Here is a 13,082-nt window from a genome sequence, read left to right as displayed (position 1 = left end):
AAGATAACTCCTTCATTTATGACAAACTAATAATATAGAGATAATTGACTACTTTGTTTAAATTTAAACTGACGGGTTGGTTCTCAAAAATCGACATCTAATTTTTTTTTGCTAACATATTTTAGTTCATTTTTTTAAAAAAAATTCTGGTCTTTTATATTTTGAGAAGGTACTCGTTAGTCCGTTTGCCATATTAAATTAACGCGGTTAACAATTTATATTTTAAAATAAATGGTAGTTAAAAACTAATTTTAAAATAATAACTTTTGTAATCACCGTAATTTTTTAATTGTAGAATAAGAAAAATAAGACGATCACATAAAGAAAATGACATGAGGTAAAGAAAGTGGAAGAAAAAGATAAAAAAATAAATAAGAGAGAGAAGATAAGAGGTAAAGAAAATGTTAAATAAAAAATTAACCTACCATTTTCAATTTTATAAACTTTATACACAGAAAAAAATATTTATATTTAATATAATTTCGATAAATAAAATGTAAATGTTAAATGAGAGAATGTTCGTTATATACTGTTATAAATGATGGATATGTGAACAGTGTAGTAACTAAATTTTTCAAAACAATTGTTATGACTAGTCTCTTAACACTGGTCAATATATTTCTTAAAAACATAAATATTACGTTGGAAAGGTTCTGAAGTGTGTAATAACGCGATCACAATAAAAGACTTTGAATTTATTCTACATTTTTTGGGCATTGTGGTAATTTGCCACTGTTTGAATTCAATTTTTTACTTGGTCAAGCTTTTGGGCGAATTGCGCTGGAATTGGGGCATTTGGTAATTTGCGTGTTGCCCCAAAATGAGCTCACGGTGGAAGTAGAAGGAGATTTTCCGTTCCGTTGCCTTTTTGTTACTGGAATTACGTTTGCTGCGCTACCAAAACCACAAATTGCTCAAATACAAAACAAAGAGAGACTTTGACCAGGAAAAAAATTATCACTCAAATAATTTAATAATGAGTGGTTATCAGAGTTGGAGTCAAAAATAAATAAGAACTCTAAAATTAAGACAAAAATGTTGTTCCAACTTGTCTGAGAAATTAGCATCGTTAGTGTTAATCATAGTATCTGAGGTATTGTTCATTTTGAAGTTCACGATTTTATTTTAAAAGAAACTCAATAAATTAATAAAAAATTAGTATATAAACTGTTTTTAACCTCAACCACTTCTGTAAAACTATATTGACTATCCGAACAAATGTCAAGGAAGAATATTGACTATCCGAACAAATGTCAAGGAATAATGAAGAAAAAATTAAGTATAATTGTCATGTCATATACAACAAATAAAAAGATAAAGATATGAAAGAATTAAAATTTTTTGTTTACTAATTAGTTAAGAGTAATACAATTTGGATCCAAAAATAAGTTGCGAGAGTATTACAACATAATCCAAACTTACCAGCAAACAAACATCTATACCCGCTTCGCGTATTACAATTCTTTAAATAGGTATTAAATATCTTTTAGATTAATTAATCAAATAAGTGATATAAGTCAGTTTTTTTTTGAGAGGTGTGAACTTCTATGTGTAAATCTTCTATTAATTTTTTTATTTTGAGCGCATAATTCTTTTTATATTTGTTGATTCATAATGAATCATTCCTTAAATAAGATGTTCATTTTCTCTCGGTCTTTTCCATATTTTGTTTATTTTAATTAGTTGAGTTTAATATGACTGAGAATTTATGATTTAACATTTTCTTGTTATAATATATATATATATATCCTATTTTTTTTTCAAAATTAAAACTTAATTTTTCTCTTTATAGTGTGCCAAAACACACACATATAAACATGTCTCGGTTTTAAAAAGTTAAACATAACACAAATAAATTTTTTCTTTAATTTCTCAACTCACTTTGGGGTGAGATTTCGTGTAACACACAATTATCATAATCGATTAAAAAAAACACAGATGAAAAAACAGATAAAATGTAATTTTTTAAACAAAATTTTTACATATATTAAATTTAATTATATATCCACCTCACAATTTTATCTCATTCATACACAACAATACAAGTTCTATTTAGTCATTTAAATCAATCATGTATAATCAAGTATAACTCATAGAAGAAAAGTAATGACATAAACTATAAGATGTTTGACTTTACCTATGGAAGACACATGCAACTTGACTAAAAGATTTATATATATCATACTACTTTCGTTTATGTTTGTCGCCACTTATATTGGAGAATAAATCCATGTAACCTAATAGACAAAATATTTTTTCCATTACAAATTAAGTTATAGTAATATTTTTCAACTCTTAACGCCTCTTACTACCTGTTAATTTTTTTCTTTATGATTCCAATATCATTAATATTAATATATCTTATTTAATAATCCTCGATCCAATAACACATGTTAAACATATAAAAAAAAGTCGACCTAAAAATTATGTTTACAACATACCAGTGTTAGTTTTTTTATAAAAAAACTTATTGTTCAACGAGAATTGACTCATTTAGTGACAAAAGTTTTTGAACTTTTAATTAAGCGAATTTTACATAACAAGAATATGCTCTCCAAGTAAGAATTCTTCCAACTACCAAAACTCTCAAAGTTTTTTATATATTCACTTAATAATAATTAACTCATATAATTAATCTGCAGAAAATATTTTTTTCTGCATAATCAATTACATATTACAAAAAACAACATTATTATGTTATAATAATTTATTGTAATTTTTTTTTCATCGTTTTACTTTTTTTGACGCGACTTAATTTCCGATAAAGTCAGTAAAATATCATAAAATTGGAAAGTTTAACGATGGCATAGAGAACAAATTGTAAATTTCGTGAAATATGATCAATAAACGGCATAGAGAATTAAATTATATTTAAAGCTTGAAAAGCTTGAAACATTTGTGTTCTGCGAGATTGTTTGTCGTCAATATTACAATTAAATTATTTAAATATTAAAAAGTGGTAAATATTGGATTATTAAATGATTTAAAAACACATTGATGTATGTATAAGTGAGATGTATTTATTAAAGAGAGAGGGTTTAAGTAAAAAATGTTATGCATTTATTTGAAAAAGGGTTGAGAGATAAAGATGAGATGGAGTAAATTAAAAACAAAGAAAAGAGAGGGGAAAAAGGAGAATGATGGTGATTGCAAGTACTGAGAAATTATTAGCTTTTGCTTCCAATTTAGAAGACTATCTATCCTAATCCAAACCCATAAGTTTCTTGAGTGATGCTGATTTGTAAACTTAAAAGTGTGAGAAAAAGCGTAAGATCTAATTGTGGGGTCGTCTTAGAGGAAAACAAGCCTGAAAGATGTGTTTGTTTCAACTAACCAACAACCATGCCTCCATTACAACAAAAATATATGCATAACGCATTAGGGTTGCTAATTTGAGATTTTTTTTTTAAATAGGATACTTTTATAGATTAATTATTAAAATATATAAAACTTCAAAAAATTATTGAAATAAGTAATAGTTTAACACATTGTTATTGTGGGTCGACACACCTCTTTATGTCATTAAATGTCATGTGAATTTTTGTTGCTTTTATGGTGATTTTGATTATTAGGTTTTATGTTATATTAATATAAAATTTATATTTATTTAATTATAATTTTAGTATAATTAAATTTTAATTAATACTAAAATTATGTTAAGATGAAAATGATTTTACTCACTTATATGATGGGTGGTCGGTCTAATAGTGATGACCTGATAAATCAAACAAACACTCGCTATGATTGATTCGAAAGGATTATGATACTATATTACGAAATGAACTTTAAATTTAATTCAATCTCATTAAACTGATCTATGAGGTGAAGTTTGCACCCATTTATATACAATGAATTGTCTCAATCTCTAGTCCATCTGGATTTCCCACACAACTTTAATTAAAAATTTACATCACTTATTTATTTTGATAATTTTTAAATTTTCAGTAATTAATTATAAAATTATCTTACTTTCTAATAAAAACCTTAATTTGGTGTAAGAATACGGTAGTAGTCCTGACTAAATTTATATAAAAATAGTTAAAAGTTAATTTTTTGGTTTTCTTACAAATATTTTTTATTTATTTATATTTAATACAACACTCAAAAACTTTAGGCAGATGCAATGAATTATAAAATATTTAGTGGTCCATTTTATTGGTGATGGTTGTGAGTGTGTTGTGAAGTTAGCTGAAGCTGTCACCTCCAGATTCAGCCATGGTAGTGCCTCACGTGCAACTGGGGCACTTTTGTTCTGTGGGTTCCAATTTTCATAAAAAGCTTCGAAAATTAGAAGCCAACGCTCCACCACATTTCAGAAATCAGAAATATATTTCATTTTGTCAAATAGTAAAAAAAAAGTATTTAATATTTTTAGAATTTTGTGAAAAAATAAAACATATTTTACTCTTCTTTTTTAATCACACACTCACAAAGTAGTTAGTTACTCTTTCACCGTCCCACTATTGGGCAGATCAAACATGCATTTCTTTGATGTTGAAATCAATAACTTTTTTTAGACCCCAAAATAAACAAACAAATAAATGACTTCTAAATTTCAAACTTTTACTTTTTCTCCACGTTAAAAAATTAAACAGCAAAATAAAAAATAGAATAAAATAACATGTCGCAGTCATGATCTGTGGAAAGTTGACAAAAAAAGAGAGAGTATATGAAGGCATGTTGTATCGTGGTTTGCACAACTTTAGTAGTTCACATACCATGCGTTTCTAGCATAGTTATCATAAAATTTTATGTTTTACTATTAATAGAAAATCATTGTGAGGTCATAGTATTTTTATTTACAATCTTAATAAATTTAGTTAAATTTTTAAAAAATATGACACCAGTTAAACAACATTGAGTTATCCTAAAATACAATGATTGGCATGGATAACCTGTTGTGATGGTAATGGTTAAATTATTTAAATTAAGGTTATATTTTTACAGAAAAATATATCATAGTTTCAATTTTTTACTTTTTAATATTTGCTTTCTTAATTATTTTATTTAAATTTTCTTTAATGTATAATTATTCAAAGGAGAAAACAGTACATGTTTATGTGTAAAAATATTCAATGTAATTTAGAATTTTATTGTTTCTATATTTTATGAAACCTGAATTTTGATTTCTATTATTTTCGTAATTTAATCTCTTAATATTTAACTATCTGTAATTTTTTATCCGCAGTTTTTCTACACAATTTTGATTTTGATTTAATATTTATCTATCTGTATTTTTTATACTTTTTATATATATTATTTTAAATTTAGTAAGGCAACTTAGTTGTACTGAAATATTGAATTTTTTCTAATTTATTATAAAGTGAGCGTTATTGAAGAGATCCATCAATTCACTGAATTTGGTACACTTGTATAACTCACTTGATTTAATCACTAGCCGACTTATAAGTTGGTCTGTGAAAACTGAAAATTTCAATAGGTTTTAAGTTTTGTGACTGCAAAATTTACTAGAACTAGAATTCAAATAATAAGTTCTTAAAAATTAAATATTTGAAAATTAAAAAACTATTTTAGATTAATTCACACATTTACGTTTTCTTATTTCGATATAAATTTTGAAATTTCACCCCTCACTCAAATATTGATCATTTCAATTTCATGTATGCCATTTTCTTATCAATTTCTCATTTTTTTTCCACCAAATACCAGTACAATACAGTTCAAGGACGACGTGTATGTCCCAAACAATTGAGAGTTTCAGAAAAATATATATCCAAAGAAATTTAATAAAAATATTATGAAATGCGTAAAATTTAGCGCATACAAGGATAAATACAATCATTGCTCCTTATTCTTCTATCTAATGACCAAGTTACAAATATTTCAAATATTAATTGTGATCTTATTTTGTTACTTTTTTTCATAATTAATCTAATTTTCTATAATAAATTTAAATTTACACCGTTCAACAGGAGCAATTTTAAGAACTTTTCTTGCATAATAGGAGACAATTTAAGAACTTATTTACAAGCCACATATCTTAATCCTATTTTTAGTTTCATCTTTTAAATTTTTAATCATTTTCAATACATTTCTTACTTTTGATTTCAAATTTAATTTAATTTAACTATTCCAAAAAAATATTTTCAATTATCTTAAACCATTATTGTTTTACCCACGTACGATAAAATTATACTTTATTTTCTTAATCATCTACCCCTTTCAATTTATCCTTTCAATTTTCATTTTCAAATTAAATTTCAACATTTAACAAGATATCAGTAATTATAAATGACCTTATGTTACAATATAAACTATTTATTATAAAGTCAAAATATGATGTATGTATTAAATTATTTACAATTAGTTTAATTATTCTAATATAATTAATAATTTGAAAACAAACATGTACCTTTTAATTATTAAGTTTAGTAATAAATGTAGGCTCAAAACCAGATCAAAACAGGAATGCTGAAAATAACTAAGCAAGAAAAATAACCAGCGGAACAACTCCTGAAAAACAACACATTAAAAAGAAAATCATTCTAGTTAATTTAATTAAAAAGTGGAAAAAACCCAAATTGAAATATACAAGTACCGATCGTATATGACTATGGATAGTGAAGTTATTCATTCAAATGGATTTAGCTACGAATCTTTTTTCTTAAACACGGGTAGGAGAATAAATATTTTAATACTTGAAGGAATTCATAGCTACAAATGATTTTAATACTGCATAAATCAACTGATAATCACAAGAAAAGAAGCTGTCATCTATATATCACAAATGGATTGGTGTATGCTAAGCACACATTATCCACGAAGCACAAACCAAAACATACAAACATACAAAACCCCTGAGGGAAGAAGCCACCAACTCAACCCTGCTCAGCAGAAAAAAAAATCAAAACACTTCGGCCACCTTGCTTGCAAGGACTCGCTCCCTTCTTTCAATGTATCCAAACGGAAACCAACCTGCTTTCCCTTTGCATTCGCCCTCGGCCCATCCATTGTTCGTCACCTGTCAATCAGAGTCATATTAGGAACAATTTAAAATGATTTTAGGGTAATTTGTCCCCACCACCACCACCACCACCACCACAACCAAAATTTCTTTTAAATATAACACGAATGTGATAAATAAGAGATACAGGCTCTTGCAGGACCACAATTCCTTTATAGCCAAGACAAGTATGTTATGACACAAGGTACAAGCAAATGACCAAACAATCATGGTAGTGTTAATCATTCATTGATCAACTGTTTTCCGATATCATATTAGATTGCCTATTCTGTCTGATGCTTAAACTGAGGGTCTGACTATTACATTTTGGTATACTTGTATTTTACTGCCTTTTCACGAGTCAATTTCAAAAATTTTATTTAACAGGTCTGTAAAGACCAGAACAATCCATATATAAAACACCCTCCCCCCAGAAAAAAAACAGATTCCAAATCAGATCCTCTGCAGCAAGTTGTCTACAGCCAAATCTCAGCCGTTGATTAGTTGGTACATAGTACTAAAAGAAATAGAGAGAATGTAAATAAATGGTTCAGATTTTAGCCGCAGAGAACATGGTGCTGGAGATATGCAGTAGATGATACTGGTTTGATTCCTTCAAATAAAATGACATCCTTTGGTTCACCAAAAGCTGTAATGATAGACTTGGTAAGTGACAAACCTTTCTAACAACAATATAATCCCCAACTGATAGATTCAATTCAACTTCTGACTCCGCATGGTAGGGAAATAAAACCTGCACGAGTAAACAGCAGAAAGTAAATTAAGCAGTCACTTATTTTTTAGCAGAATATCTAATTTTTGTAAAAGAAAAAATCTAACCTCTCCTAAGAAGTAACCCATACTATCTGTTGAGCCATTATGTGCTTGAGAAGCATATACGCCATTTACTTCTTCATATGATGGAGGTGGTGGCGTGCTGTTATCCACGCTTGGGGTAGGAGGGGCTTCAATTCGCTGTCGTTCTGATATCATCTATTATTCAAATATAAATATGGCATGCAATCATATGTCGATGGCAAAAGAAAATGATGTAACTTTCTAATGGCATATTTGACTTTTATATTGAGAAGATGATGAAAAAATGACCAACGGATACAATGGCTTACCTCTCCCTCAAGCTGATCAAGTATTTGGAGTACTCTTTGATGATAGGCTCGCTCTGCTTCAACCTTAATATTAGAAATAGAACATTGGATTCAAGAGTAATAATTTCCGATAACTCAGATCCAAGATTTTAAAACATAAGAACTGCAACATCATATGGTAAAACGGCAAATACCATAGCTATAATACGCTGGAGGGTTAACCTCTGTTGCTGCGCTTCAACAGCAGCCATTGCAGCAGCTGCTTCTTTTCCCAATATGGCCATGTTTGTCTTCAGGTCTTGCAGCTTTGCTTCAGCTGCTTCCAGCTTCATAGCATTCTCAGTATTGCCTGGTGTTTCTCTTACTTTTGCCTGGCGTTTGGAAACTTCAATAGCCTGTCTAGGTTTAAAAGACATAGTAATTACAAAGTACACAGAAAAAATTATCGATGAAATATTTACTTATTTGGACATTTACCAAAATGTAAGCTGGTGACAAATGGAAAATATACAATAAAATGAAACATAAATTTACAGATACCTGGGCCTCGGCTTCCTGCCGCATTCTGTCATATCGTTGAGCAAGATGCCGAGCATCCTCCAATGGTGCTCCCATCACCATTGCTCTTAAGGGCTCTGCAACCTAAGAATCAACCAAAACTGAAAATGTTCACTGTCCGAGACATTAGGTCAACAAGCAAGAAAGACTAACACAGTGAATGTATACGTCCAATTACTATTAAATTCAATTAAAACGGTAAATGGATTTGAATATCCATGGCCATCCAGGATAAAAAAGAAAATCAGTAGGATGGAATCCAGGCATTAAATCAGTGAATCCAAATCTGAACATCTATAGAAATGTACGAGGCTCCCAGCAAACAGGGTCTGTCAGGGAAGGATATATATGTACATAATTTACCCTTGCAATTGGAGATGGGGCTTCCTTGAATTTGAAACTGTGGCCTAGGTCACAAAGCCACAATGTTATTACAGTAACTAGGGCTCTCATTTAAATATCTATAATTATGTATCTTATTCATTTTAGATAGAACAGTTTAGTTAGGGATAAATCCAAGAATTACATGTATGAAGCCAGAGCTGAACCCTTCAATCATAAAACTATCAATGGCTGTATGATGGACTCATGCATAAACCGAAGATATAGGTTAATGTGATAAACCCCTATTATTCCTACTTATCTTTACCAGGCACAATAATGGTGTGCAATATGTACAATATAACAGAAGCTACAAAATGTAATATCTCAAAAGGGAAATGGTAGAAATGTATAAAGTAAAATAAGTATCAATAATTAAATTTCATGTGAATAAATTACTCGGAGGATTCAGGAAACTGCTTGATATTTCACTGCTTCGCTAGGGACAGTGGATCTTGGATTAAAAATAAGGCAGCAAAACTGGAATATATGTACTATCCATCCAAGCAGTGATAATATATAACCACGCTTGTATTTTAAGATGCTTTGGTCCACATTACTCTGGCACAAAATCACATGTACTGGCATAAACTTGTTAACTTCAGAACCCTATGATTTATGAGTGTGCATTTGCTAGGGCATTTTTTACCTGTGTTCCAAGTGCTTTTAGTAAGCTCCCACGCTCCTTCTCCATTTGCGCACGGGCACGTGCATAGTTTAGTGCTGCTCTAGATAATGTGCTACCACTGGTACATGTATTATCTGCACCATATTTCCTGCTATCTTCTGATAACTTTGTTCCTGTTAAATAACAACAAGTATAGTGGTAATTTAATAACAATACTCATAGGAGGTGGTATTTAAATTAAATAACAGTTTAACTCAGGGAGAAAATCTCCGTTACAGGGAAAAAACAGCTCAACATATGGAAACGCATGCCAGAAAAGAAATGCAGAAATATGAGATAACAATCATAGCTGATTATACCCTCGCTGGCCTAAGCTACCAACTTACTCCCAAAAATTCTGTTCTGCCTTGCCATTATTCCCCACTTCCGCTCATTCACATTCCTATTCCTCTCCCCTTACCGCACAGTTATCTTCTTCAATAGCTTTCTGTCTAGTGTACATTCTATTACCTCTCCTATCATTGTTCTCTCATTCCTTCTAGCAGCACTCCTATTTCTTTAATTATAAACACACAATTAACATCCCATCCTCCTTTTTCTTCTCTAACATAATGTCATAAACTCTTTTCCCGAAACCCAACTACAAATAAAATTTCACCAACCAAAATTACGGACCTATTTCAACTTGTTTGGATCCAGTTACAATATAACCTTCCACACCACGAACAATATCCCTTTGATAATGCTGGAAAAAAAAAAATTCATATCAGTCAAGGAGGGAGCGTATAAGTAGAGTTAAAAAAATCAACAAAAATAGAGGATTGGTACAGAAAAACCAAATAACCTTTCCAGCCCGTGTTGATATGTAAAGCTTCTCAAGTTTCTGATGTTGTTGAAGTTCCACCTCATCAGTAACCATATTATCTGAACCTCCATATCCCCCAGCCCCAAACTGTTTAAGTACAGCCTAAATAGCAATAATTGTGGTTAAAACCTCAATAGGGGAAGAAAGCAAAACTAAGGATTAGCTAGCAGGTAAAGGAGCATGAGATGTATTGAATCCTACCATAAAAAATAACTCAAGAAAATACATGATAGAAAGGAGAGAATAAGAACAACCATGAGGGAGGATGATGTATCCTCTAAAGAAAAGTGGTAATCGTCATATTGCAGATCATAGTCAAATGAATGAAATCTCTTTAATTAAGTGTTCCAATGTCTCTCAGGGACAGGTTACTGATATTGTAAAACAGTATTGAGTGTAATCTATTTGTCTTCAAAATTTACTTTCTTTTACTTTCCTGTTTGTGGTAGGAGGAGCCAAGGCCATATCTATAGACCCAATTAATATTCATCCCAGCATTATGGCTTAGGAGGGCAGTAAATTGCATGGCAGTGTGCCTTTGTGTGATTAATCTCTGCGTAGGATAGTAATAGCAGTGCCTCTAAGATTATCTTATATTTTCTGGACTTTTGCTCAGAAATGCATTCAATCAGATGCTAAGACATGAAAATTGGCCTTTAAACACAAGGAAATATTTTTACCCTTTTATCTTTTGGAATGAACATAAGATAGGATTAAAATATAACACTAATTTTTTACATTACATGTGTATAACTAATAGGCTCAAATACAGCACAGAAGATTGGGATATGAATAAAAATAATCAAATCATAACAGTACAAGTAAAGGTATTTTAAGCGTTGATGCAATGTCCAAGATTAGTAGCAGTTTGATTTATACAGCTACAAATGACATCACTAGTCAACAACTATTTAGAAGTGTTTGTGCTTCCTCAAATATAAATGCATATTTTCAAATATTCTATAGTAATAACTAAACATGTTTGCATGTAGATTTTTTTTTATAAATGATCATGTGTGTCTGTATTGTAATTGTATTCATTGAATGCAATGCTTGTAACCATATCCTTATACTCATGCCATGCAATACAATATCATAGAGTAACAAATTTGCCTTCATTTAGTTGTGGCCCTTCAAAATTCTTTTGTTGATTTTGGTTATCATAGATTTTTTCTAAATGGTTCCTGTCACCACTCCGTAGAATTGCTACACACATCTAGCGGCACCAACATATTAGTAAGTGGCCGTTCTGCGGTGGATGCTTGTCACATACATCATCACTATTGGTAATAAAGGACGAGAAAGAACTAAAAACAATAACAAAAACTTTCTAGACCACTAAATCCAAATTAATCCATATTTTAGGGAATAAAAATACATTTTACCCTAAACAATGTACTTGATTACCAAGCGCGTTTCCAGTCCAAGCAACTAGCCAAATATTCAAGCCACCTTCCCTTCAGGATACCATCAGATCAATACAAAAAAATCTAAAAGTTCAGTTATTTCAAAAAGCTTATTTCACGAATAAACTTAATATTACTGAACGAATTGCTTAATCAGCATCAAGTTCTAATCTATGCAGCGTTTCCGAAATCGGCGACGTAACAGCTTAAAATTAAGCTTATTATTCTAAGAATTTGGCAAATCAATCATTACAAAATTTCTAAACCCTTCCCGCAATGCAAGTGTACGACAAGGTTGGTCAGAACTCGGAATTATCGGTGCGAAGAAAATAATTATCCTAATCGAATTTAAGAGGCGCGTACTTGTGTTGATCTATTGGAAGGGATGCATTTGCGTTGATCGGAGAAAGATCTGGCAACTGAAATAGGTTTTATTCAGAGAACGAAAGAGAGAGAGAAAGAGAAGGAACCTGCTGTTGGCGAGCGACCTGTTCTCGAAGCTTGGAGGCTTGCTTTCTGATAGCTTCCATTCAGAAATCCTTTTTTTTATCGAATCTTCCACCGCAGTGCACAGTGTTGATTTGATTTCAACCGAAGCACCAGCAGCAACGGTGTTTGAATATCACAGAGAAGAGAACAAAGAAAAGGGACAGACAGAGGTTTTTCAAAATTGCGCTGGAAATTATTACATTCTATATGTCATGGACAGTCACTTTGTTTCTTCCTTCCCCTAGACACCTTGCTTGGTTTTTTAATATATATAATTATACATTATATTTTACTTACATAACAGTTTTATTTATTTTTTAAAATTTTCTATAATTTTGGTCTGAGATTTTTAAAATTCTATATATTTGATTCATTTGTCAAATTTACATATTTTTTTACTTTTTTTAAATTTAATTCATTAAATAGTATTTTAAAGCAATATGTTAAGTCAACTATAAAAATATATACAAAATTGAAAATTTGGATTAAATTATAAAGTTTTTGAAACGTATAAACTTAAATTTTAGAAAATAAACAAAACCAAAATTACGTATTACAAATTAAGAAAATGTAATTTGACCCTTTTTCTTATCTTACTTATCTCGCTCTGAAAAAGTGGTACAAAGTAATAACTGGATTTGAATGGGCGAACATGTCAAGCCTTCACGTGTTTAAACATTACAAT

The 13,082-nt window shown here is 30.2% G+C and overlaps 1 protein-coding gene across 2 annotated transcripts; it reads right to left on the bottom strand.

Moving 5' to 3' along the window:
• Positions 1 to 6,604: 6,604 nt before the first annotated feature.
• Positions 6,605 to 12,653, bottom strand: LOC137821166 (SH3 domain-containing protein 2). Of its 2 annotated transcripts, none has more exons than XM_068625633.2 (10): positions 12,379 to 12,653; positions 10,482 to 10,604; positions 10,313 to 10,382; positions 9,659 to 9,810; positions 8,611 to 8,712; positions 8,265 to 8,465; positions 8,092 to 8,154; positions 7,805 to 7,957; positions 7,644 to 7,718; positions 6,605 to 6,982 (listed from the first exon to the last, which is right to left on the bottom strand). In XM_068625633.2, the coding sequence occupies exons 1-10, from the start codon at positions 12,436 to 12,438 to the stop codon at positions 6,866 to 6,868; spliced, it is 1,116 nt and encodes a 371-aa protein (XP_068481734.1). In that variant the 5' UTR covers positions 12,439 to 12,653; the 3' UTR covers positions 6,605 to 6,865. The 2 variants fall into 2 exon arrangements, with proteins under 2 accessions (XP_068481734.1, XP_090151281.1); XM_090295155.1 differs by having other exon boundaries at positions 8,265 to 8,469; positions 12,379 to 12,639.
• Positions 12,654 to 13,082: the final 429 nt, after the last annotated feature.

Source organism: Phaseolus vulgaris, chromosome 9, assembly GCF_051622355.1.
Source record: "Phaseolus vulgaris cultivar YP4 chromosome 9, ASM5162235v1, whole genome shotgun sequence".
In the NCBI taxonomy this organism is placed as follows: domain Eukaryota; kingdom Viridiplantae; phylum Streptophyta; class Magnoliopsida; order Fabales; family Fabaceae; genus Phaseolus; species Phaseolus vulgaris.
The sequence above is the reverse complement of the archived record's forward strand: the minus strand, read 5'-3'. Positions and strand labels throughout refer to the sequence as shown.

Excerpts from the sequence above, each read along its gene's own strand:
- LOC137821166 (XM_068625633.2), bottom strand. The coding sequence starts at position 12,438 with ATGGAAGCTATCAGAAAGCAAGCCTCCAAGCTTCGAGAACAGGTCGCT. Across the intron at positions 9,811-10,312 it reads ATCCAAACAAGTTGAAATAG|GAACAAAGTTATCAGAAGAT; the intron begins GTCCGTAATTTT and ends GTTATTTAACAG. Across the intron at positions 8,713-9,658 it reads TAAAAGCACTTGGAACACAG|GTTGCAGAGCCCTTAAGAGC; the intron begins GTAAAAAATGCC and ends GTTGATTCTTAG.